The sequence below is a fragment of the Centropristis striata genome, chromosome 6 (genome assembly GCF_030273125.1).
Source record: "Centropristis striata isolate RG_2023a ecotype Rhode Island chromosome 6, C.striata_1.0, whole genome shotgun sequence".
Lineage (NCBI taxonomy): Eukaryota > Metazoa > Chordata > Actinopteri > Perciformes > Serranidae > Centropristis > Centropristis striata.
This window is the reverse complement of record NC_081522.1, coordinates 9,168,463-9,193,202: the sequence shown is the minus strand read 5'-3', so window position 1 is coordinate 9,193,202 and position 24,740 is coordinate 9,168,463. Positions and strand designations below refer to the sequence as shown.

Sequence of the window (24,740 nt, the reverse complement as noted above, 5' to 3'; positions counted from 1 at the left end):
CTGCTTTTGAGCATTGTCATTCACAAAGTGCATCTCTTTCAAACAAGGAGTTGGAGCGGTCGTGGAGGGAGTACGACAAGCTGGAAGGAGATGTCACCCTGGCTAAGAACAACCTCCTGGAGCAGCTTGAAGCACTGGGAAGCCCTCAGGTAGGATCATTTTTGGAGACTGAAGCTGCGCTGCTTTAATCTCGCACCGCTTGCACTGTCTAACACTGGCATGGCATAATAGTCAGACTTTGGTTGGGGTACGTATACCGTGGCGCTTCAAAGAACGATGAAAATGTGGCAGATTCCCTTGAACATCTAGTCATCCTTTTTGTAGACACTTTCTTTGACTTTGGGAAAAAAGTAAAGAAGATTTGTGTGCTCCAGTGCCCTTAGCTGCAGTGGGGAGGGGGTAACAGAGAGATCAAAGCAACATAGTGAGTGATTGATGACTGGAGCGATGATAGAGCAGGTCTTAATTAAGTCTGTCTTTTATCTTGTCCTTCATCACGGGAGAAGTGTAGAGACAGAGAGAAACTGTTCTAACAGTTATTCCTGGTTGAGTCTGAGTCAGAGCCAATGCTTATTCAGAGTGGAGAAGTCAGATGGCCAGCAGGGAGCCTGGACATCCTCTTCTTAAGTGCCCTTCACTCTCAGATAAACCCGTCATCAGAAAGGAGGAGATAATTATGTATGTGTTTCTCTCTCTCTTCTGCTTTTCCCTGTGTCCACAAAGTCAAATTAATCTCCAGGTAACATTAAGTGATTTGTGTGTGTGTTTCCTGTGCACACGCAGACAGAGCCTCCGAGCCAGCAGCATGTCCGCATCCAGAAAGAACTTTGGAGGATCCAAGACGTGATGGAGGCCCTAAGTAAAAATAAAGCTCAGAGAAATGCTGATGGTACGAACGTGTATGGGCCCAAGGGCAACTTCAGCAAGCACAAAAATGAGGTGAGGCGCCAATAACAGAGACTGTGCTAATTAATCCAAAGCAATTTTATAATCCTTTAACTGTGTAATTCATTTACCAAGCAAATATCACAAACATTTTCTGGTTAAAGACTTGTTTAGGTAATTTAACCTTTATTTTATGAGGAATATTTCCCATTGAGATTCAAAATCTCCTTTTCAAGGGAGTTCTGGACAAGATAGAAGCATAAAAGTGTTCACATAAAAGCACAAGAAACAGACTAACTGTATGAAAAAATGTAATAAATGAAACAAACAAAAGACTTAAAACAGGTAGAAAATACAGGTATTTGTAAGTTGAGACTTATTCAGTCAAGTTATTATTTAAAGTCAAAATCTGATATGCATCATCTGTCTTCTTGAACCTTGAGAAGCACATTATTTTGGCTTTATCAGGTTTAAGTCTCAAATCAGATTCCTATTAACAACATTAAAAGCAGATTGTGTGTTGATCGCACTCACACAAGGTGAGGCACCACATAATGGTATCTCTCAGATGTGAGGATTTGTTTACGAGGATTGCTTTATAATATGATTGTAATTTAAATTTCTTTGGTTTTTGGATTGTCCGTCGGGTGAAGCATGCAATTTGAAGATGCTATCATAAGGGAATGTTTTGCTATTTTCCCCCATTTTATAGACTAAACCAACAATTTCTTAATTGGGAAAACATTATTATGAAAAGAATTTATAGTAGCAGCCCTACAGCTCTCTTTTACCCAGATCTCCTGTTGTGTACATGATGACCCAATTCAGCTGGGAGCTCAGACTGCCAGCCTTGCTCATGGACAGTGAGTGGTGAAATATGAGTGGATGTGTCAGTCACCCTGTAACAGCACGTGGAGCTCTCTATCTGGCTAATCAGCTGGTTTGCCCATCCTGTGAGCCAGAACTACACTGTACCAGATGGTGCTTGCCCTGAGCGTGCGTGGTGGCACCATGTGTCACCTTGCTTCCTATCCTGTCATGCCCTGTATAATCCCCAGGAGGAGGACTCGGTACCCCCGCGGCCACCCCTACCCCAGTCCTATGAGCCCAACCCCCCCAACGTGCCCCCTATGCCCTCTCATGCTGGTGTGCGCCCTCCATCACTCCACAGGCCGGAGGACAGGAAGGCCAATCACAGGAATGGCACGCACAGCGTAAGCTTGTTGACCTGTTGACCTCATGGCTGACCCTGCCCTCATCTGTGTCATCACACATCGCTGCTCACTGTGATGGTTTTCACTTTGATTTTGATCATGTCTTTTGGATTTTATTTTTTTTGTTGGATCATATCCCTTTTTTATTTGATGCAATGCTTCTTTATTATTTATTTTTGTCATTATTATTTATTTTTTCAATTAATTAAATGTAGCCTCACCGTGTCTTTTTTCTCATTTTAATTGAATTGCCGTCTTGTCTTCCTTTACTGTTTCTCTCTCTGTGTTTAAAAGTAGTGATTTTGTTCTGTTTATTTGTGTTCTGCCCTTGGTTGCAAACTAAGCCATGTTTGACTGCTGCCTCCTTTTTCATTTGACTGTAAAATTGTGTGTTATACTCGAACAACATGGAGAGTTTTTCTTCAAGCTATACACATTTATGTTTTTAGATTGCTCAGTCTGTAAAAGCAACATTAGGTAGAAAAAAAGGATGTGTTTTTTTTTTCAATCATTCTGTTAGAGAAAATGTCACTTAATTCTAAAGCTGTATGTCTCACTTTGAAACCAAACTCTCCATGGCTGTAAATACATTTGTATCAATCAATCAGTCAATACTTACTACAGACCCAGCATCCAGATAGACGATAAGAAATTACATAGAATAAATCACATATAAATTACGTATATAAGCACAATAATAAAGCATGTTTAAAAAGACAACCATACTAGTTTGAATAATCAGATTCATGAATGCAAATTAATTTATACCTCAGATTTCTTAGAACAGTTGCAGCCACAAACATTTTACTTGAACTACACCATGTAGGTCTCTTGTAGAAAGAGTCCTCATTGCATAATTAAAACCCACATAAAGTCTATTGTGTTGAACTTGTTCCTTTCTGTTTCTTTCTCACTGGCAGGGTCCAGACTACAGGCTGTATAAGAGTGAACCAGAGCTCACCACAGTGGCTGAAGTGGATGAGAGCAACGGAGAGGACAGATCTGAACACCCGTCTGATAGAGATCATTCTGGAAACAAAGGTACATTATGCCGAGTAACTCGATGCCACTTTCTGATAACTGTGCAGTCACTCTGTTGACACTGATGAAAACTCAAGCTGACAAATTTGTACTGTAATAAACTTGTTCCTTGCACTTATAGTTGCTATGGTATTTAGACAGGCATCACTTTGACACAGTTATTCTCTGTACAAGGTCAGGCTTCACTCCAAAGCAATAAGCTGGGTCAGTATATCACAGTAAAATCTTGTGGCAGCTATTACTTGGCATACAGTGGTTGCCATGGATACATACCCATTTGTCTGGATTTTAATTTCCACTGTGTAAATCACGACGCAGCTCAGGTTTGGGTGTCAATGCTGGGATAACGTAGTTATCCAATTACCTGGACTTAATTAAGACTTTATGTTGCAATACATTCTCAGTGAAAAGGTGGTTGAGAAAATAGCAAATTGGCCTGGATTTGGTGAAACAGCATACACAGCGTAATGCAGGTGTTTTGAAGTTGAATGATTACACTGTAGCTCTTCACTTGTTCCGCACCGCCACACAATCAATAGTAGCAACTTGCCAATGCTGCAAATGCTGTGGGAAATACTGTAATTGTCAGTAGAGTCCGAGTTTACATTCCCAGGATTAAATTTGAAGGTTCCACCAATACACAGAAGATTTTATTCAACAAACTTGAGAAAATGTTGATTACCAAACTGATGTGGAAATCCCCATACTTGTAAAAACAGGCTTGGGAATTTTTTTGTAATTGCGCATACACACTGTATGTTAATATTGTGCAGACTTAGTTCATATAACAGCATCTAAGTGAATAAATTTATTGTTATAAAGCAAATTCTCTGTCTTTGAGCTAGGCGTCTTATTGACCTCTTGTCTTTTTTACCGCTGCTAGGGATCTCCTACCCAGTTGGCATTGTCCCACCCAGGACCAAGTCTCCAGTGCCTGAGTCTTCCTCCATTGCTTCATATGTTACCTTGAGGAAGAGCAGGAGGCCCGACCCCAGGACGGTGAGTCTAATGGTAACTGTAAATTGTTCTTAGCGAGTCCTAACCTTTTGGGCCAGGATGAAGCAGGATATTGCCAACAGTTGTCAGGAAATAACTACAAAAAGGTTTTGTAAAAATTGGTTTAGCTGGCGGAAAGAAAACGCTCAAGGCAAAGTACTTTCTGTGTTTTTGTCTTAAAAATGTCCATGTCCATCACGAATGATGCAAAAATGGGCACAGAGTTTGATGTTTATTATGTGGGTTTCTTTTTCCATCTTGTATTGTGCGCACTAAGCATTATATGTTGATCTTTTTTTGTATTATGACCAAGTGGGTTTTATTTTCCATCTCATTTCCCATTATTTATGTCATTCAAGTCCTGTTTTTATGTTCATTCTTTGTCTATTTTTGCCATGTAATTTCCTTATTATAGAGCACTTTGTGTTTCCTTTATTGTATGAAACGTTCTGTACAGTAAGTTCTGTATAATTGTTATTATTATTGTTATTAATATTATTATTATTATTAAAAAGGACTAAACTGTCAAGCAAGTATTTTCTAGTGAGCCGAACCATCTTCGTCTCCAAGCAGCAGAATAATAATAATAACAATAATGATTGCATTTTGCTCTCGCTTTCTTTTCTTATTATCTCGTCATTGTAAACCTCCTATGAGCAGAAGCAAACTGGTTACTCCTTGAACTGCATTTACTCCTCTCTCAAGTGGTCGGTTTGGTTATTAAGCTGTTGGCTGAAAGTTAGCATGTGGCAGAAAATGCCACTCATCATGTGACCAGGGTGTGACTCATGCTCCTAAAACCAGGCTGTCATAAAATAGATGCCAAGCTCGGTTTATACAGTTTCCAGCCTCAAACACTATCAACTTAAAAACACTAACCATGTCATTAGTTCACCACACTGTAGGGTGTGTCCTCTTTTTAGTCTGTATGTGTTTGTGTTTGAAAAAAGATGGACATAGTATAAATGAAACTACGTAAACTTTGTGAAATGTCGGCTGAGCGCACATACAGTACTGAAGTCGTCCCTGTGGGCCTGATAGCTTGTGGTTGTAAGAGAGTGTGTCACAAGCCTTTAGATTTCAGCTCAGGCCCTTGGATACCAGCCTCTTCAACAATCTGGACAGTGGAGGCTGCATCCTCGGGCTCTGGACTAAATCCAGATCTGCCAGACCCTCCAGCATGGCACAAACCTGCAAGTGAACAGCTTCTCCTCAGTTCACTTCACATCATCAGCCTGTCCTGCTCAGGCACTAACAGGCCCCTAGCCTCTCTGAGTGCACCCATGTGTGCCAGCAGGAGCGCGTGTGTGCACAGCAGCCAGCCAGGTTTTGGTTCTAAAAGAGTGAGCATTAAAGAGCCATTTCACAGTCATTATTGTGGTTATTATGTCAATCCTGACTTCTTTGTTTAAAGAAGCAAAACGTTTTTCCAGCACACGCTGTATTACCAGAGAAGATGTGATTATTCTACTTGGTCAGATTTTAACTGTTTTCAACTATTCCTAGTACTCACTGCAGCTGCTTTATGAGATCTAACCCAACCACACTATGACGCCACTTAGCTCCACACCCAAACTGTGGCTCTGATTTGTAAAAATGTACCCTAGTGACATTTGTCTCCTAGCATGCTACAGTGTTATTAACTTCTATTTATTGTGCGTGTTGTTTGTGTTTCTGTGTCTGTGTTTGTCCTCTGTGACTAACAGGAGCGTCCACGCAGCGCCGTGGAGCAGCAGCTGTGTGCCGGGGAAAGCAGCCGGCCCAGGATGAGCGTGGAGGAGCAGCTGGAGCGGATCCGCCGCCACCAGCAAGGTGCCCTCAGGGAGAAAAAGAAAGGCCACCACATCCGGGGCAGCAGCCAGGAAAACACGCCCTCTCGCAGTCACTCATTTAATAAGGAAAACCATCTTCGCAGTATGCAGGTATTGGATTAAAGCAATATCAGAGCAGGCTGATATCATGTCTTGGAATCATGTCACGTGACCTGATCTCTCTGCAATTTTGTCCTGTTTTTGTCCTGTGTCTTATCTAGTCCCAAATGAGGCGCAGAGATGGGGGGATAAGCAGTGACATTCAGGAGCTGGAGGCTTCACTCAGGCAGCAGGAGGTGGTGAGGGAGCAGGAGACGCCCGCTGAGGAGATCGCCCGTCTCAAAGAAGCCTCACATGCTGACCACTTAAATATGGACCGAGAGGTACGGCACAGCCATTGTCTTATCTTACTAATCACACTGAGAGGGCTGATAATATTACAGGCAAATTATTTAGACAGTGTTTACCAACATCACATTAATTATTGATGCACACATGATTCTTATTACAGCGACTCTGTTTTTTTAAAAACTGAAGTAGATGAATTAAGACACAGTTAGTCTGTATTTCTGCCTACTCATACTCCTACTTCTGTCTGCTCATATTTTAATCACTCTAATTCCATACTTAACCGGCCTTCCTTAGAAATCAATTACTTTATTGTTATTACATTTTTAGAAATCAGTCTACCAATATGCAAATGTTAAAAACACTGTAGGCAGGAATTTTTAGTACCTATAAGCACTACATTTGATTTTAAGGTTGTTGTTGTTGTTTTTACAAGAGTTCATGCCCTCTCTCTGGTTTACATCAATTAACTCCTTACAGCATATGCTCCCAACGGCTCTCTGCGTGCTGTAGAACGTCTCACATTAAGTGTTTCTCGCTTTGGGACAAAGCCTACGGTGATGTTCCATTTAGTTTTTCTACACGCAATATGTGGAAATATGTGATCTGATAATGACATACATCTGTTAGTTGTTTATAAATGGAATTTTCGGATTTTTACTGATTTTTATTAATGACATGTTTTGCTTGCGGCGTTTTTCTTTTATTCCTACAGCACGTAGTATCCCATTCATTTGTATGAAGTGTGTTATATAAAGTGTTTCCTTGTGTTGTGTTTCTTCAGCTTTCCGTGCCTGACAAAGTGCTGATTCCTGAGCGTTATGTGGAGTCAGACCCCGAGGAGGCTCTGAGTCCTGAGCAGGAGGCTGATAAGCAGAGGAAAGTTGATCGCATCAAAGCCCTCATAGCCAAAAACAGGTAAACACATCGTCATGATCCGTCTGTATCAGTAACTCTTATTAAGCGAGGACAGGGCTGCTCAGACGCTTGAGGTTACGTAAGGACCCTTTGGACAAAGGGTTATCTATGCAGGTGGGCACTGATATTTCCCAGCAGAGGTCATGCATGAAATTCTTATTAGAAGTGAGAGATAAGTTTGGGGTCATAGCAAGACATCACTATGAGGCCACGCTTCCTGCCTGCTCTTCCCATGCAGATCAGTGCCTTAGATGTGCAGAAAGGCCCATGCTCTTATCTTTGAGCAACTGTGACATTTTATTCTAAATGTCAGCCCTCCTGATTTGATTTAAAAGAGATAGCTTCTCTGTCCCGCGGTAATTGTGTTTATTCTGAAACTATGTTTACAGTTAAAGCTGTATACTGTATGTCACAGAGAACATTTTGTATGTGTATGTGTGCTCACAGTATGCAGAATGTGCTGCCTAGTATGGCTCTGAGCCCAGAGGAGGACACTGAAGTGGAGGTTACCGTACAGGAGAAAGAGAAGATGATTAATATCTCCTACGAGCTGGCAGCAGAGGCCTCCAAACGCAGCAAGCTGGTAGCAGGTACATCTCTAGAGAGAAGAGGGAGGATAAAATAATGCATGTGATTAAAAAAAAAAAAGCTAGTGTGAGCCTGTTCTTAAAGATCACTCCTTTTCACGATGCTTTATCAAACGGCAGCTGCTTCCATTGTGTTCGTGTTCAGTCATTTATCACTGCAGTCTCAGTAGTTTCTTCATTAATTCCATTGATTTGAGTGATTATTTTGTTTTGTTTGGCCGTTTAGCTGCTGATGTAATTTGTTTTTGTTAATTTGTGTGTGCCTGTGTGTTCGACATGTTGCTCTGTTTCTTTGCAGTGAAAAGCCCGTCGTCCTCTTCCCCACCCCTACCACAGTCTCCTAACTCACCCCCTCAACTCACTGATGGGTCTCACTTCATGTGTGTGTAGTAGCACCAGTAAGGGTCTTCATCAACCTGTTTTTGTCCATACTCACAATGCTAAAGTGTTCTCAGTGTTATAATTGTTGTCTCTGGGAGGGGGAAAAGCATGTCAGAATAAAACGAGTGATGTAATTTATGCAGAAGTTTATGAAGGGTCAAATGTTTTATGTGTAATTATGTGTTAAGTGTGTATTCTCTGTTTCTGTACATCCATATTTTTTTCTCATCTTGTGATATTTCATGTCCTCTGTGTAGTCACAGGACTCAGCTCAGTGTTGCTTTAAGGCCCCCTTGTTTTTTCACATTTATAATATTTATAATATTTATATTATAAGACTCAAATGACTCAAATATGTAATATAGACTCAAAGGCCACTTTATTAGGGATGCCTAATAAGGTACAATGAGGTAGCATTAGGTACAATCTAATGCAGCTCAGCCACAACTCCTGCATTTTCAAACTTTATATTGGTCAGTTTTTATTGACATTGTTGGAAATTACCAAAATCAATTCTATTAATCAATCAAAACTATGTTTGTATGGCAATTTTCATACAGGTTAGTGTAGGTCAAAGTGTTTCACAGATCACTGATAAGCTGATAGTAAATTGCAATAGTAAATTGTAAAAACAACAGAAAATTCTAAACCAATGTAGCAATTCAACTGTCTGAGACCAATAAAAGAGACATTAAAAATGATGAAAATGTAAAACGCAGTGAAATAAAACTAGAATAAAGAAATAGATAAAGTAGATTAAAAAAGACAATGCTATAATGAAAATGTTAAAAGATTTAAAAGCTCACAATTCTACATATAATGAATGTTTAATACTGACTGTATAGTAAAAGGTGGTGTTGGGTTGTACTGGATTACTGCCCCCTAATGTACAACCCTGATTCCAAAAAAGTTGGGATGCTGTGAAAAATATAACAGAATGCAATTATCTGCAAATTGCAATCTGCATTGAATTGAATAACACACAAAGACACAATATCTAACAATCAAACAGGGAAACTGCGTGACATGCAATGTTTCGAGGAGTGTCCCAACTTTTTTGGAATCAGGGTTGTATTTACATACAGGGGGGCAGGATATTATAATGCAGCCTATCACACCACCACTGCTAACTATGACCTCAATGCTTAAACATTATTGAACGGACCATAAGAAGTTTTGGGATAAGTAAACTTTAGAGAAGTTTTAAAGAAGTTGTCCAGGATTGCATAAGACTGTACTGGTGTACCTAACAGAGTGGCCACTGAATGTATTGAAGAATTATGTCACATATCCCTTGTCTAGTTTTATTTTTAGAGCATAATTTGACCTTTGCCCCATTATAAAATCTGTCCTTCTCTTTCCGCAGCACAGGCTCTGGCCTCAGTGAAAACCTACACATGAAGGAAACAGCAGTGGAGGTGTAAAGATGCCCCTGAAGACTTCCCTGAGGACATCAGCACAAGGCCACGGCCTACAGACAGTGAAACTGCCTACTCCGTACTCTGGGGTGTTAACCTCCTGACTTCTGTATGCTCACTGTGACGTCTTAAGCTCTTAGCCACCAACAAAAACTTTCTCTGTGACATTTCTCTGTATTTTGCCTCTTTGGGGCACCACACAATACAGCTTTCATACTGTTATGGTTGCAGTTCCGTTTTCAGTTTTTACAAGGCTTTTAAGGTTATTTTTCATTATTTATATGGTTTTATTAGGTTCTTGTTTGAATATTGGCCAACATGTATGTATGTATGTATATATATATATATATATATATATATATATATATATATATATATATATATATATATATATATATATATATATATATATATATATATATATATATATATATATATATATATATATATTAGGCTAATAGACTGAAATCTGTTTTGAGCCTAAGGGCCTGTGACAAAATGTTTTGGCCACATTTTTCATACACTACCTGTCCTAAAAGGTTTCAAAAACATATTTTCACATCATTTTAGCTCACTTAATCTTTTATAAGTCATTCAGTTTGTTTTTTAGACACCATTCATTAACTAACCATTCATATTTATCCATTTATTGTAAAGAACATTTGTCGATGCAAAAGGCGAGTTTATAAAGAGATGTAGATCCCTCCATTATAAGGAAAGGAGGAGCCACTTTATTGCTACAGACAAAGATTATTTGTAATTTTTCCTGTTTCTGGGTTGTAATTATTTAAAAATGGGATCTTCTGCAGTCCCTGTCGCATTGTTGCCGACACATATGTGAATGTTTGAGTCACTCTATACTGTCTTTTTTTAATGCTGAGAGATATATTTAAACTGAGAGAAGGAAAAATAATCAGAGTTTGGTTCTATTTTATGACATGTTGGTTTGAAGTCTTGGAACTAAAAAATAAAAAAGATTAGCACATGTAAAAAGCAATAAAAATAAAACATTTGTGAATCCAGGATTTGCGTGTGTGTGTGTGTGTGTGTGTGCGTGTGTACAAAGTGTAATTATCAGAGGTTTACTGTGTATATAATGTACATGGTACAGCAGGATGGGAGGATGTATCCAACATATGGTTACATACTAGATTTGATTTGCAAATGTTCATATTTCATCTGTTTTATATCATGTTAAATAAATGTTGCTGTTCTTAACAAGGGGTTTGCATTTTATTATTTACCACATATGTAGTGAGCTGTAGTGGACAAGCTGATAATGAAGTAAAGATGGCTTGATAACACTTTTCACGTAGGATACAGATGCTGCAACTTTGAGTATCTGCCGATAACAATCCAGTATCACATTCCTCCCTCTTAAACAACTAGCCTGTCACTACATTTGTATGGATGCACTTTGCTTGACCTGGCAATCTCAAAAAACAAATATTGAACTCTAAAGGAAGAATAGAACAGTCCACAACATGACTCAGTTATGCGATAATGTTGCTTTTTATTTAAACTTCTCACGCACGCAACTTTTAGCACATCAAGTTTAAATCTAAATATAACAGGAATTATAATTCCAGATTATAATTGTTGTCTATACCTCAGTGACATAGCACATACAAGTTGCAATGTAGGCCAATAACTTAACATGAAAGTTTAGGCTGATGGATCAGATGGGTTGCCACATCCCCAAAATAAAAAAACAAGACCACATAAACCTGCTCACTCTTGTTCATTAGCTTCAGCTTTAAGTTCAGCTTTGCCCTGCATGATGAGAATGCTGTCTTTGTTTACAGCAATATATTATGCGTATATAACTGAATACATTTTAACACAATATTGAAAAGTATAGCAGAGATTTTAGGGCTTTGTAAACCTTTAAAATGTTATGCTTGTAAATTGGATTAATGATTTGTCAGTTTCATCAGCAAAAATCATATATTAAATGGGGTATAGATGAAGGAAAGTGTGGAGTGATTTAATTTGTTTGATTTCGTCAGTCTGAGTGACAACCAATTCAAATATAGAACTATGGCTCCCTCTTGTGGTATTTCTGCTGCAATAGAATTGTTTGTAGTATGTACAGTATATGCTAGTGGAGACCTCATTTTTACTAAAATAAAGTCCTAGTTGGATGACTCTGGTGTACTTCATATTATAAAAAGTATCACAAAAGAAAATCCTTTTCTATCAAATGTTTTAATATGATACACAACAAAAGCAGAGGAGGGAACACTAACATAAATCCCTTGTAAATGAAAGCCTAACCTAAACCTTATGCTTTTCTGATTATAATGTTATTGTCGGATGAACACCAAATAAGAAGGTTTAGATGAAACCTGGTAAGCTAATGGTTCTGCTCATTAATGGCTATAAGCAAGAGAATTAGTATACTGTCCCCCAGCAGATACATTTTGATACTATAACTCAACTCATCTTTATTTATATAGCACCATTCACACAAACATGCAGCCCAAAGTGCTTAACAGCAATATTGACAATAAACAGAAAAATTAAATTAAATTCTTAATAAATGAATAATAAATATATAATAATATAATAATAATAATAATAATAATAATAATAATAATAATAATAATACTCCAAATAAATTAATATAACTCAATGGAATAAAGTCAAATAAAAACATTTTAAAAATGGAGTAAATAAATAAAAAAAATGCTCAAAATCAATAAATAAAAGTCAGCGGAATATAATAAAATAAAAATAAAAAACGATACAATTCTGAATACATTAAAGCAAGGAAATGCCGAAATCAATCAATAACGAAAAGTCAATGGAATAAATATAAAAATGTAATTCTTAATAAATAAAAAACATGAAAGTCCTCAAAATCAATGAATAATAATCAATGGAATAAGAAATAAAATAAACACCAGAAAAAAAAAAGGATGAAAAAACAAAAGCCAGTCTATGACACAGATAAACTTTAGTAAATGTGTATGACACCTGAAGGAATCTCCCCTGGCCATAATTTTGGGAACCTTTTCTGTCGTAAACAACATTACGTCTTCCGTGTTTAAAAGAAACTGAGTATTTCGGAAACACATGGAAAGTTTAAATGCCAACGCCGAGTTTCTCCTCCTCGTGCCGCCTCTGACCAATCAGAGAGCAGACAGTGTGATTTGACCCGCCCTTCTTCTGCAGTGAGGCAGTTGTCGGCGCCACGGGTGAATTTTAATAGCGACACTGTCCCACGGCACGTACGCACCGCCGCTGAAATGGCTGCTGCGGCTGCAGAAGAAACACCCGTACTGAGTGTTGAGAACGATGTACCGAAGGTGGAGACAAACGAGGGCGACGGTGAGGAGAAAGAAAAGGGCCTCCTCACAGAACCGGAAACAGAGCAACCACGCAGTAGCGTAGAACCGAAAATGGAAGCGGTGGACGCGGAGGCCGGCGAGGAGAAGCCCGCTGAAGAGGCAGACAAGGCCGCGGACGAGGCGGTGACAGACGACGGTGCAGTGACGGAGAACCAGGAGGTGACAGCAGCCGCTCCGGAAGAACCGGAGCAGAAGCCGGAGCAGAAGCCGGAGCCGGAGCAGAGCCCGGGAGAAAGTAACAATAACGAACCAGTCAACGATAACGCACTGAAAGAGGCAAAGGAGGAGCCGGTGGAGGACAGCCGGTGTTCGGGGATAAACTGCGAGAAAAGCAAAACAGTTTGTGAGAATGGGGAGAAAGCCAGCGGCGGGGCCGGAGAGCTGAGCGACAAGAGGCGGCCGAGTGTGGAGATATCGTCCTCGGATGGTGAACCGTTGAGCCGTGTGGACTCAGAGGACAGGTTAGTCGGTGAAATAACAAATGAAAGTTGGTGGGTGTGAACGGACTACAGTAGCTACGGACAGTGAAAGTCATTTTTCCTATCTTTTTAACCAGCTAATATCTTAACTGTCGAGTTTTTGTAATCCGTCACCCTGTTAAAATAATCGCCTAACTAATTTTTTCAAGTTTTGCAGGAAACACAAAAAACTTATTCAAAAAGTGTAACATATGACATTTATTGATCATTTCACTCAGAAAAGATGTAACAAAGGATGGCTATTGGCATAGTTATAACACTGTGTGTAAATTATGTAACTTAAGAAAAGTAAATTACTTAGGCAATTTTTTGAACATGCCTTTGTGACTTAAGCAAGATATGGTAACACAAGCCTGTCAGAAACATGGCATGACAGGTATCATGAGCATTAATGTTACTTCAAAGTGTCATTAATGTTCAAGACCCATCCCATGTCATGTTTATGACACTCTCATGTAGACGCCTTCAAAATAAAGAGTTACCATATCTTGCTTAAGTCACAAAGGCATGTTCAAAAATTGCCTAAGTCACATTTTATTTTGATTTAGGCATAATAAATCTTAATCTTCATTTTCATCTTCATCATCTTAAGTCACACACTTGACATAGGCCATTATCTTAAAGGGGTAAAATCACATGATCTGATCAACTGGGGATGTAGGCGTTTTTACCATAAGTGGCCGGCGTCATGAGGAGATGATTTAGGCAAAAAAAACAATTTTGACAAAAAATGACTTAGGCGATTATTTTAACAGTGTGACGAGTTAGCGTTCGTAGGTCAAGGTATGATAACATGTACTACTCCATCAACCAAAATTGTACTCAAATCGCAACCCTCAGTCATTGTCATCTTTGTGTCAAATTTTCATTTTAGCTCCTAACATGCAACATCAGACATGATTAAACACCTGTTAAAATACTGTGGTTGAATAATTATTTGTGCTTGTTATGGTTTCCCCACAAAGAACACAGAGAAACTTTCCACCTTCATCATATCAATGGGAAAGTACTTTTTAGTGTCTAACTTTGCACATACATAATTACTGCTGTACAATTTTATCAAAATCGCAACACGATGTAGTGCATTATTGAAATGGCAGGAGGTGCAAAAAGGCAAAATACGTCTGAAAACACCATTCTGGAACTATTCTGTGTTGCTTCACAAGAACCCGAAAAAAACCTGTTTGGTATAGATCCTCGCAAAAATTCATACCATGATCATTTTATATATTTTTGTGTGAAAATTGATACAAAAATAACCATTCCCTCCAATATTATATATATATATATCATTATATTACAATTGCAATATTAGTCAAAAATAATCACAATTTCATAATTTTCCCAAATCATGCAGCCCTATACATAATTATGTACAGTGAAAATCAAACTTCCAAGGGATATACATTTATTAAATGAAAATTCTACACATCCCATTAATAAGATTGTGGCAGAAAAATCTATAAATGATAATGTGTAACTGTTTCTTGTTGAATGAATGATGAGGTGCCTGTTGCCTACAAGCTCTTTTTTTTATGTTGACAGCACAGCAAATGTAGTGCTAGGAACACTGAATACAGCATTATAATTGATTTGGCATGAGTGATAAAAGTGGCATGCATGGAAAATCAGTTGCAGCCTGAAGGCTTTCACGCATAGTGACTATTTAATGTGGCTTGTAATGTCTGCACCTGTTCTTCACGAATGTGCAAAGCCTCATCTAATCTATGAAGATGTTTTTGATGGCACCCATGTTTTATAACAATGACGGGACTGTATTCTTCCTCCTTCCTCTCTCTACCCACCCACCCACCCACCCACCCTCTCCTCTCTCTCTGCCTTTTCTCTCTCTCTCACAGTATCAGCAGCACCCTGATGGAGATGGAGAGCACGGTGTCAAGTGGGCGCTCCACGCCTACTATGATGAACGGACAGAGCAGTGCCAGCTCCTCCGGGGCGAAGACTGTGGCTTACCCTTGCTGCTGGGACCTCTGTCCGCAGTGCTTTAACTCGAGTCCTGACCTGGCAGAGCATATCAGGGGCATTCACGTGGATGGACAGAGAGGAGGGGTCAGTAGACTTTAAACTTTTGGACAAGCTTTGTGTTGATCTCCTTTATTCTGTCTGACAAGTAGCCAATAAAGATAATTTCCCTTTTTCCTGAAGCCTAACATTGACCGTCCAGAGTCCAGAGATTAATGACAGAGTTACTGCAAATGGACTGCATGCCAGTATTAAAGTTAAATCGCTGTAGTCATCTACTTCACCCTGACGAAATAAACTAAAGAGAAAAGAAAAAATGTGTTAAAAAAGCCAAGTATCATAAAAAAGCAGCAGAAACTACAATCAAAAATGTGAAATAACTGTTTTTAAAATAAGAGCTTCAGGTTCACAGTCAGATGTTGACATATTCTATTTCTTGACTAAAACAAAAAAGGTGCCAGAAAACACCCTGACCTCTTCCGCCTGCAGACCGGATTCAAGCAAGTCCACAGACTCCAGAGTATGAAAGTTAGGAATACAGAGTATATATTTTAAGAAACCTCTTTTTGTCTTTCTGTCCACCAAACCATCTCCAAGCTGTTTTGGCAACTAATCTGTTTTTTTCTCTCTCTCTCTCTCTACTTCTGTCCTTCTCCTCTCTTCATATTTGTGTTTGGTCCCTCAGGTGTTTGTCTGTCTGTGGAAGGGTTGCAAGGTGTATAACACACCGTCCACCAGTCAAAGTTGGCTCCAGAGACACATGTTGACCCACAGTGGAGATAAACCCTTCAAGGTAAAACAAAAAAAACCCCCAACAACAACCAGTAACTATGTACAATACATCTGCAGCGGTTTCTCCAAATTCTGATGATCTGATTTCTGATTTCATTTAGCTATATCCTAATATTCTGAACATCTAGAGTGAGCCCTCATCTTAGTTGTTTCAGTAATGTAGAATTGTAGAGGACTGTTCTCTATGTATGTAAGTGTTTGTGATGGTGTGTCAAGGAATGCATCTACCACTCTTCCATGCCATTGACTCAAAAAAACTCTTAGTCTGTTAAGTGGTCAATATACTTATTGTTCTGTGTTTTAATGCTCTGCTGCAGTGTGTAGTTGGTGGCTGTAACGCCAGCTTTGCTTCCCAAGGAGGTTTAGCTCGCCATGTCCCCAGCCACTTCAACCAGCAGAGCTCCTCCAAAATGTCCAGCCAAGCCAAACTCAAGGAGGAGTCGCCCTCCAAGGCTGGACTCAACAAAAGGAAGAAGCTCAAGAACAAACGCAGGTGCTCCCTACGTACGTACCTAACAGACACACAAACTAACCCTCTTTCAAAATGTTTCACATTGTGACTTCTCTCTCTTTTTTTTATTGGGAAGGATTACAAGCATAACACATTTTTGAGGTTCTGCCATGTTTGTTGTGCTGAAACAGATGTTTTCAGCTTCTATCCTCCCTCATCTCTTTGTTCGAGTAGCTAGAGCTGGAAAGCTAAACTGTTGTCTGAATATTTCATCTCAGCTGATTCTTTTGTGGTCAGGTTGATACTGAAACTTAGCTCCTTGGTGGCATGTTTTGACTCAGATGTCCTGGGTTTGTATTATGCAAACTCAGTCCTTTTTTGCTACTTGTACATCTCTGCTTGTGTTGCATTTGTGTACTGATGGTGATCTAAATGGTTTATATTACATACAATTAGCATGTTGCAGATTTATGCTATTGTTGTAAAACACGTGTGTTATGTCCATGGTGTCTTACAATTTTAGTTGAAGATTTATGTGGCCATTGGAAGACCACACCAGCGGTTTCATATATTTCAGTAGCAATCGCTTACTGTTTTCCCAAGCATAGCTTTTAGATTGATTACCTCCTAGACAGCCATTATTTTACATTTATTCAAGAGCAATACCAGAATCAAATTAAACAGATTTAAACCAATCCAGGTAACAATCCATCCAAACTTTTTTTTTCTGTCACTGATGCATGATATTTCAGCTGGAACAGGGACCCCTTTGAAAACACCTTATTAGTGCATGATAGAGCAGTGTGAAGGTTGAGTGCTGAAACACCTTTCATCCACAAGACAGGCTGCCAGAAAATTAAGCACAAAAAGACAAATAGCGAAAATGAGAATTTTCTTGCCTTTTAAAAGAAGATGATGTTTGTAAAATCACTCAGATGTCACAATGAAAACAGAAACAGTTTAAAGAACAGTCTTAGCTCACCACTCCAATAAACCCAGATGACAGCATACCTTCAATAAAACAGCATCAAAATGCAGGATGTAATACATGCATTTCTGCAAGTTGTTTCTACTGACGTTAATTGGCTGAAAACCCAGTGGCAGTCATGAAGTTAATATTCTTGCATTAACCACTTCCTGTTGCTGTTTTTGTGCCAACAGTTGAAAATTATGTTCCTGTTGAGCGACATGATTATCCACTGAGTCTCTTGCATCAGAGCAACATGCTGGTCAGCAACATCTAGAATTAAGTCAAACTTTTAATAATCTGAGAAGTTAAATATATCGTATATCAAATATCATATATTTCTACACTTCTACAAAGTGTTTTACATCAGCCCAAAATCCTAAATAAATGTATATTCTTATTAGTTAAAATGTCATAAGGTCTGAGTATTGAGTATTGAATATGTGCAGTGCCATAGTTATTCAGAGCACAAACCATAAGATCTGATAACTACAGCTGTCAATGTAGAGTTGAACTTCCTTTTTATTTTATTTTTACACATTTCGACATCACAAAGGAATAGCGTTTGTCATAAAATTACTCTGACATACTTCTGGTTAGAGACAGGAAGATTTTCTGTTTGTCCAGTGTGGGAGCTCTGGTGTTCTGTTTGTTTGACTCTGCTCTCATCTGATTCTCTCCTTCTCCTCTTCCAGCAAGACCCCACGACTTCTTCGATGCTCAAACCATGGACGCTATTCGCCACAGGGCTATCTGTCTCAACCTCGCCACCCACATCGAAAGCGTGGGCAACGGCCACAGTGTGGTCTTCCACAGCTCGGTGAGTCCATGTGCAGCTTCACTACTTTTATATGTCTGGTAATATTTGCCTTTGGCTACCTGTTTCCATTTTAATGGGTATAAACACAATCAGTAGCTAAGGGAAATTAAAGACGAAGGCTGAAGGATGCATTCTCTCTTGGGAGAAGTAACCAGATGCATTTTTAAAGGCCTTTGCATACCGAGTCCGCATTTTTTATCAAAATTGTTGCACGTTTAAAAAAATAAAAATCACACTTCACATCACATTTACACACTGACACCCGAGCCTTCGTCCATCTTTAAGGTTTTCCAAACACTTAAGTACATCCCCATGCCACGTTTGTTGACCTTGAATATGTGTCAAATATGTGCTGCAGAGGTGTCCCGGCCTACACGCCATATTCTACAGACTTCAAACATCTTTGTTTGCTATAGATCCCCGTGAAAAAATCACACCATAATCATTTTATTATGTTTTTCAATAAAGATAAGAATATTGATATAAAAATGGTCATTCTATCTAATTTTGCAAATCATGTCACAATTATCGTACCAGTCAAAATAATCACAATTACTTACTGTTCTGTGTTGATTAATTCCTTTACTTCAACTCTATGCAAAATGTTGACAAAAGATGAAATGTACTAGACAGACTAGATTTAACCAAAGGCATCAAAATATGAGACCTGAGTGAAAGATTGTTGTGGATTTAATATTATAACACCGATTCCAAAAAAAGTTACAGTAAAATAATAAAAAACTGAAAATTACAATCATTTTGAATGTGATGCATTCTGTGTTTATTTTCATTTTACACAGTATCCCAACTTTTTGAGGGGAGTTAGTGTTTTATATTCTAAAAAATATTAAAAATATTAGAATTGATAAATGCAATTACAGTAAAGTGTCATTTTCTGAATTTACCAGACTGGTATCAGTTTTCTATTATTTGCCTTTACACATATAGCTTTTATGTCCACATTACTGATAATTAATCATCAGAAATCTCATTGTCCAAATAGCTTAGTGAAGGCACCAACGGCCAATCTTACAATATCATCACAACATTTATCTCAAGGTATATGGTCAAAATGATCAGAATACTTGATTTTCTCTAATTCACCCAGCCCTAGTGTCAAATTCCGTTTAAATTAGATTGTATAATGTGATCAGCCAATTATAATCTCTGCAACTACGTATAAATTGACAGGTCTGTGAGTTTCAGGCATAATAGCCGTATTACTATGTTTCCTGAACACTGACATAAAACTGATGGCAGAGAAAACAAAGCTTCAACATATGAGATCATTTGTTGAAAATAGTAAAAGGTATTATTTGTACGTTATGTTTAATCGTAATCTATTTTATGTATAGTATAGTCATTTAATGCTCAATAGTTTTCACATTTATGCACCCTATGGATTTTTTTTAAGACTTGTGTTATTTTCTCTTTAGACAACAGGGGGCATGAAAGAATCACTATTTGAAAATCTGATCACTGCAGATTTCTTCTCTGTGCACTTGAAGTGAACCTTGTGAATCGCCCCAAGGCTTGATGTTGTTTTTCTCTGAATCACGCTTCACAGGAAAGACAATTGGATTGTTTTTGTGTATGGTGTCTATGGCATTCTGAGCCTGGTGCGTGATCCATTATTAATGAGCTCTAAAATGCCTTTGCACCTTACTACTGAGGGCACATTTGAGCACTCAAAGGAAAAAGCTATTTTTCTAGTGAAAGATTTTCCATTTGTCACTGACAGCAGCTTCAAATCGTGAAGGAATGACTTCTGTATTAAGAGAAGTTACCTGTAATGACATTTTGGATATGAATGGCAGATTTTTTTTTGAATGACTGCTTTTCTTGTTCAGTTCCACTAGAGAGCACTCTGCCTCCTGTTTAAGACCCTCACATTGCATGACAGTGGAAAAATTAATCATCTGCTGTTTCTCAGCACAGTCTCTCGTTATATTCATGTAGAAATGCACTCAATGACAATGATTCTGTTTACGCTGGGTACCTGAGGGCAGAAATTTGGCCTGTATGATCTTTTTCTAGCACTCTGCAGAGAAAATGAGTTAAGTCTTAAATAAATTATACATTTAATGTGCTGTGCTGTACAGTGTGCCACCACCGGCAGAAACAATTAGTGTGTTCAGGGGGAAAATTTACATTGTTCTTTTAAGAAACAAGTGAAAACATCCCCTTGAGCCCTTTAAGTGTACTCACAACCATACATACAGTGGTATGAGGGTATTTTACAGGTATGAGCAAGGTTGTTAAAGTTATTACAATATTAATAAGATTTTTTCTGATTTCTATATGTATCACAATATGGCAAATGTATGCAATATCACACAATTAAACAAAGCAAAGAACAAGGATCCACTGTTGCATGAGATCAATTTCTTCATTTTTATAAAAGAAAACTTGCATACATTAACTTGATTTTGTTTGTTTTAATTATAGCTTGCTCATGAAATCATTAATTTGCACAACAGAAATTTGCAGAAAAAAGCTCCGTACAAGAGAAAAGAATCATAATATTACAGTTGCTGCTTTCAAATTGTTTGTCTTTACTGTTTTCATGAAAAGAGTCCTTATGAACGCCCCCAATTGGTGGTATTCAGGACTTTATAAGTTATTTTTATAATGTGTCTGGTGAAAACGCTGATTCCTAATGCACCCACATCTCTTTCCGTTTAATGTATTTTCTGCATTATGTTAGCTAGCTTGCTAAATTGTTAGCCTCAGTAGTGTCCGTGTTGCTGTCGCCTTGCAGTGGAGTTCAAGTTCCATTTGAAAACAGCAAACTACACACTATAATGATATTGAACTCTGGTAGATTAAACTTCTCTCACAGAGCGATTAATAGAGATCAGTTTTAATCATTAAAGTAAATCCTGATTAAATTCTTTGAAGGGGTGTGTGCGCACAAGGTCACAGATGATGTAGTGTGTGACAGACCTGCATGTCATACATGTGTCTCTAATGGATGTATGTACATTTTTATCATGCAAATAGAAAGCCATGAAGCCATTTTGTGCATCTCTGTCCCATTTAAAGCATTCCCACTAGTTATAATTTGAGCATTTCTGAAAATGTCCAGTTTCAGATAAACGTACAGTTCATGCTTCTGTTCGTGTTAAAATGTAATTAGAGTGTTGACATTGGTGCTTTCCTCGGTACAGTATTTGTCTGCTCTTTGCTCAGTCCCCTTCAACTCTCCGGGGCTCTGCTCTGCTCCCGACAAACCTCAACTGCTCACCAGCAGCCAAGAATTTTAAAAGAAAAGCTCAGAAAAAAGAGTGAAGATAAAGCTTGGGAAGAGGTTAAGAGAGGTAACCGCATATTTGGACACAGACTGCGAAGGAGGAAGAGCCAGCCAGGGGAGGGAGAGAAACAAATGGAGAGAAACAGAGACTTGGAGAGAAAGGACAAGGAAAAGGGGTTAAGTGAAGTTCAGGGTCATGGAATCGGAAGATCTGGCCAGTTGGGCATACATTCTCCTTCGCTCTAATCCCTGGAGGATTGTGGTGGAGAAGGACTGCGGCGCTGCGTCAGACCCCGGGCCCCAGCGGACCCTCCCAGGCCTGGGGAGATGGAGTAGAGCTGTGGGGGTTCTGTGGAGTTTGGCCAGTGGGCCTGCTGACATGCCAGAGCAGCTCAGTCATGTTTATGATGGGATATTTTTGTTATTGCGCCAATCTGCGTCATCCACAGCTTGACCCCTTGACACCAGACAGGCACCCAGTTTTAGCAGGCCTGCCCTCCCCCGCCTTTGGTCTTGCAGTTTTCACTGCCTTGTTTTGGAGCCACACTTATATCCACTGTTGACTCCCTATTTCCTCCCGCTCTCTCCCCCCTCCCTCTGTCTCTTTTACCTCCCTCTCTTGGGTCTATAGAGGATTAAGATCTGTCCCTTAAAGCACCAACTGCCATCATCAAACCTCTCAGCTCACAAATCACTTCATGCTGTTTAAACACAATCCCACTTCTTCATCTTCAGCCTTTACATACATGGTCATGGCCTTTTCAAGTGTACCCTGAGCTTGTGATTATTAACCTGGTGCTGCGAGCAGCCTGAGGGCACAGGTTAACAGCTATGCATTTTTAATTAAAAGGGCAGTGAAGCAGCTGCTGTTGGTGCACTTGGAGTCTTAGCCACAAGGCTTGAGACATTTACTGTAGGGCCCACTGCAGCCAGCACAGGCTTCAGGCTAATGCTGCAGCCAGGCCGTGTTGTTGACTCTGAGAAGTTGTCGTGTGGATCTACTGTGGAGCAGCAGCAGTAGCCAGCCAAGCCCCGATTGGAAGCTCGCAGATAAACAAGAACATAATGCAAGGACAATTTTAATTTATGAGGCGAAACTAATGCTCTGAAAAGCTGTGAAGGAGTTTTTACATCTTCTAAAGATTGATTTGGAAATGTCAAAGAGGGATCGTGAACAATTTAAGTTGTCTATAAACAAACGACAACAAATATGTTTTGATTGGCACATTAACAAATTATCAAATGTAGTTTGAAAGGATTGTTATTGTTACTTTTATCTGATAGTAAAGGGAGACAGGATGTTTTTTACTTAAAATGCAACAAAACCTAGCAGTGAGCTGCAACCAACTCGAACCCCTCTCGTTCCAAACCCACAGTAGACTTCAGATAACGTACGAACGTGAAGGCCCTCTATACAGCCAGTGTTTTGGTTGTACATTCTGGGCTACTGTAAAAACAAACCAAATCTTAGGTAGTTCTACACTAAAGAAAACAGGATTATAAAAATGTATATCCCATTTCTGCCAATATATCCCCCTAAACATCACTACTTTTTAATGAATAAAACATCTGACCAGTCTAACCAATAACATAACTTGTACATGTTCACATACGGCATAAAGCATCCCTACAATGTCTGCATGTATTATTCTATTCCATCCTTCCCATGATTCACTAACAGGGAGACTGATGAAATCCACCCCATATTTTTGCCAGCAAAGTGGGACTGTAGTACAAATTTTTGTTGTTGTAGGTACAAAGTAGCATTTAGATTTCAACAGTATTTCTGTTAAAGTGTGTGATTCTCAAGTCATTTTTTGGCTTTATCGCTGGTGCCATTACTGCTGCTTCTCTCTACCTTTTTGTTCTCTTTTCTACTCTTAAGAGTTTTACGCTTCAACACTGTATTACAGTCAAGAGACAACAATAGGGTTGATTTGCCAATTTGGCTGCTATTTGCAAAGCTTCTCACAGACAAATATTAAGGCACCAGGCCAACAACAACCAAATTTATGTCTGCTAACGGAGCCTAAATAATTCTTCCAAAAGTGAATCAAAGTGTAGCTAAATGTGTTTGTGTCTGACAGCTCTATACCTGGAAGCTTATCAAAAATATAATTATAGATTTGTGCACTTCATCTTACCCCTTGTGTACTTGCAACAAAATAGGAGGAGGCTATTTTCTACCATTCTAGTTCAGAAACACTGCGGAAGGAGACAAATGACGTTATTGCTTTATGCTAGACAGAAGACAAAATGAAGGACCTGAGCATATGAAAGCCAAAATTATCTGAACAGTGAGATAAAATAGATTTAGGTTCCAAAAAAAACAAATTAATTAAAACATATTTTTCACTCAAAGGTAGCAGGGACAGAAAAAGCTAGCTGATTAGGAGAAGAGAGATTCTAGGTCTCTGTCTTTTGTCTGTGTCTCCTGTCTCAGTGGAGCCTCGTCCCTCCTGTCCTCAACCAGTTTCCATCAATGCCGCAGCCAGTCCCTAGAGTCACAGAAATAATTTCAGATATTCATGTGCGTAAGCGAAGTTCTCCACATGTGAGCTCATTGCCTATCCTAAAAATAGACATTCCTAACAAAAAAGAGCCAATTGACGCAAGAGGTTATATCTCTGGCTATTTTTGACACCCCTGGTTATTTTTCTAGCTCTGCCTTCCCCGACTGACAATGTTTGTGTGAATTCCAGACCAGTTTTACTATAAACCAACACAGCATGATAGATGAAATGTTATGCATGAAAAGGGCCAACTATTCAGGCAATCCTGGTATTGTCTCAACTGTATTTTCACAGGAAGAAAATCCTTGAAGTTTGAGGTTGTGTTGGCAGATTAAGTCTTGAGTAGTTGAACCAGGTGTTACTGCAGCAAAGTTGCAAGTCTCCATCAGATGCACTCCTGTCTAAAGCACCAACGTGTCTGGTGCTGACATAATCCACAACAAGAGCAGTGACTTGCTTATGGTGATAACTGCTCCGTGTGTACCTTACGTCTCTTCCTGGCTCTCAAGAATGTTAGCTGTGATAAGCAG

At 38.9% G+C, this 24,740-nt stretch overlaps 2 protein-coding genes across 8 annotated transcripts in view; both read left to right on the top strand.

Annotated features, from left to right (window-relative positions):
- Nucleotides 1-10,429, top strand: part of LOC131972747 (pleckstrin homology domain-containing family A member 5-like) — an 86,810-nt gene extending 76,381 nt beyond the window's left edge. For 2 of the 5 annotated variants that reach the window (XM_059334450.1, XM_059334449.1), the window contains 10 exons: nucleotides 48-149; nucleotides 784-939; nucleotides 3,020-3,140; nucleotides 4,024-4,139; nucleotides 5,843-6,058; nucleotides 6,169-6,330; nucleotides 7,080-7,213; nucleotides 7,661-7,803; nucleotides 8,099-8,198; nucleotides 9,548-10,429. In XM_059334450.1, coding sequence (XP_059190433.1) covers nucleotides 48-149; nucleotides 784-939; nucleotides 3,020-3,140; nucleotides 4,024-4,139; nucleotides 5,843-6,058; nucleotides 6,169-6,330; nucleotides 7,080-7,213; nucleotides 7,661-7,803; nucleotides 8,099-8,190 — 1,242 coding nt within the window. In that variant the 3' untranslated portion in view covers nucleotides 8,191-8,198; nucleotides 9,548-10,429. Of the gene's footprint in view, nucleotides 1-47; nucleotides 150-783; nucleotides 940-1,943; nucleotides 2,100-3,019; nucleotides 3,141-4,023; nucleotides 4,140-5,842; nucleotides 6,059-6,168; nucleotides 6,331-7,079; nucleotides 7,214-7,660; nucleotides 7,804-8,098; nucleotides 8,199-9,547 lie in introns of all 5 variants that reach the window. The other 3 variants (XM_059334445.1, XM_059334446.1, XM_059334447.1) reach the window with 3 other exon arrangements.
- Nucleotides 10,430-12,789: 2,360 nt separating this feature from the next.
- LOC131973219 (zinc finger protein aebp2-like) overlaps nucleotides 12,790-24,740 on the top strand; it is a 26,545-nt gene continuing 14,594 nt past the window's right edge. The window contains exons 1-6 of one of the 3 annotated variants that reach the window (XM_059335152.1): nucleotides 12,790-13,413; nucleotides 15,291-15,501; nucleotides 15,869-15,934; nucleotides 16,100-16,207; nucleotides 16,524-16,699; nucleotides 18,320-18,444. In XM_059335152.1, the coding sequence (XP_059191135.1) occupies nucleotides 12,851-13,413; nucleotides 15,291-15,501; nucleotides 15,869-15,934; nucleotides 16,100-16,207; nucleotides 16,524-16,699; nucleotides 18,320-18,444 (1,249 nt within the window). In that variant the 5' untranslated portion in view covers nucleotides 12,790-12,850. Of the gene's footprint in view, nucleotides 13,414-15,290; nucleotides 15,502-15,868; nucleotides 15,935-16,099; nucleotides 16,208-16,523; nucleotides 16,711-18,319; nucleotides 18,445-24,740 lie in introns of all 3 variants that reach the window. The other 2 variants (XM_059335150.1, XM_059335151.1) reach the window with 2 other exon arrangements.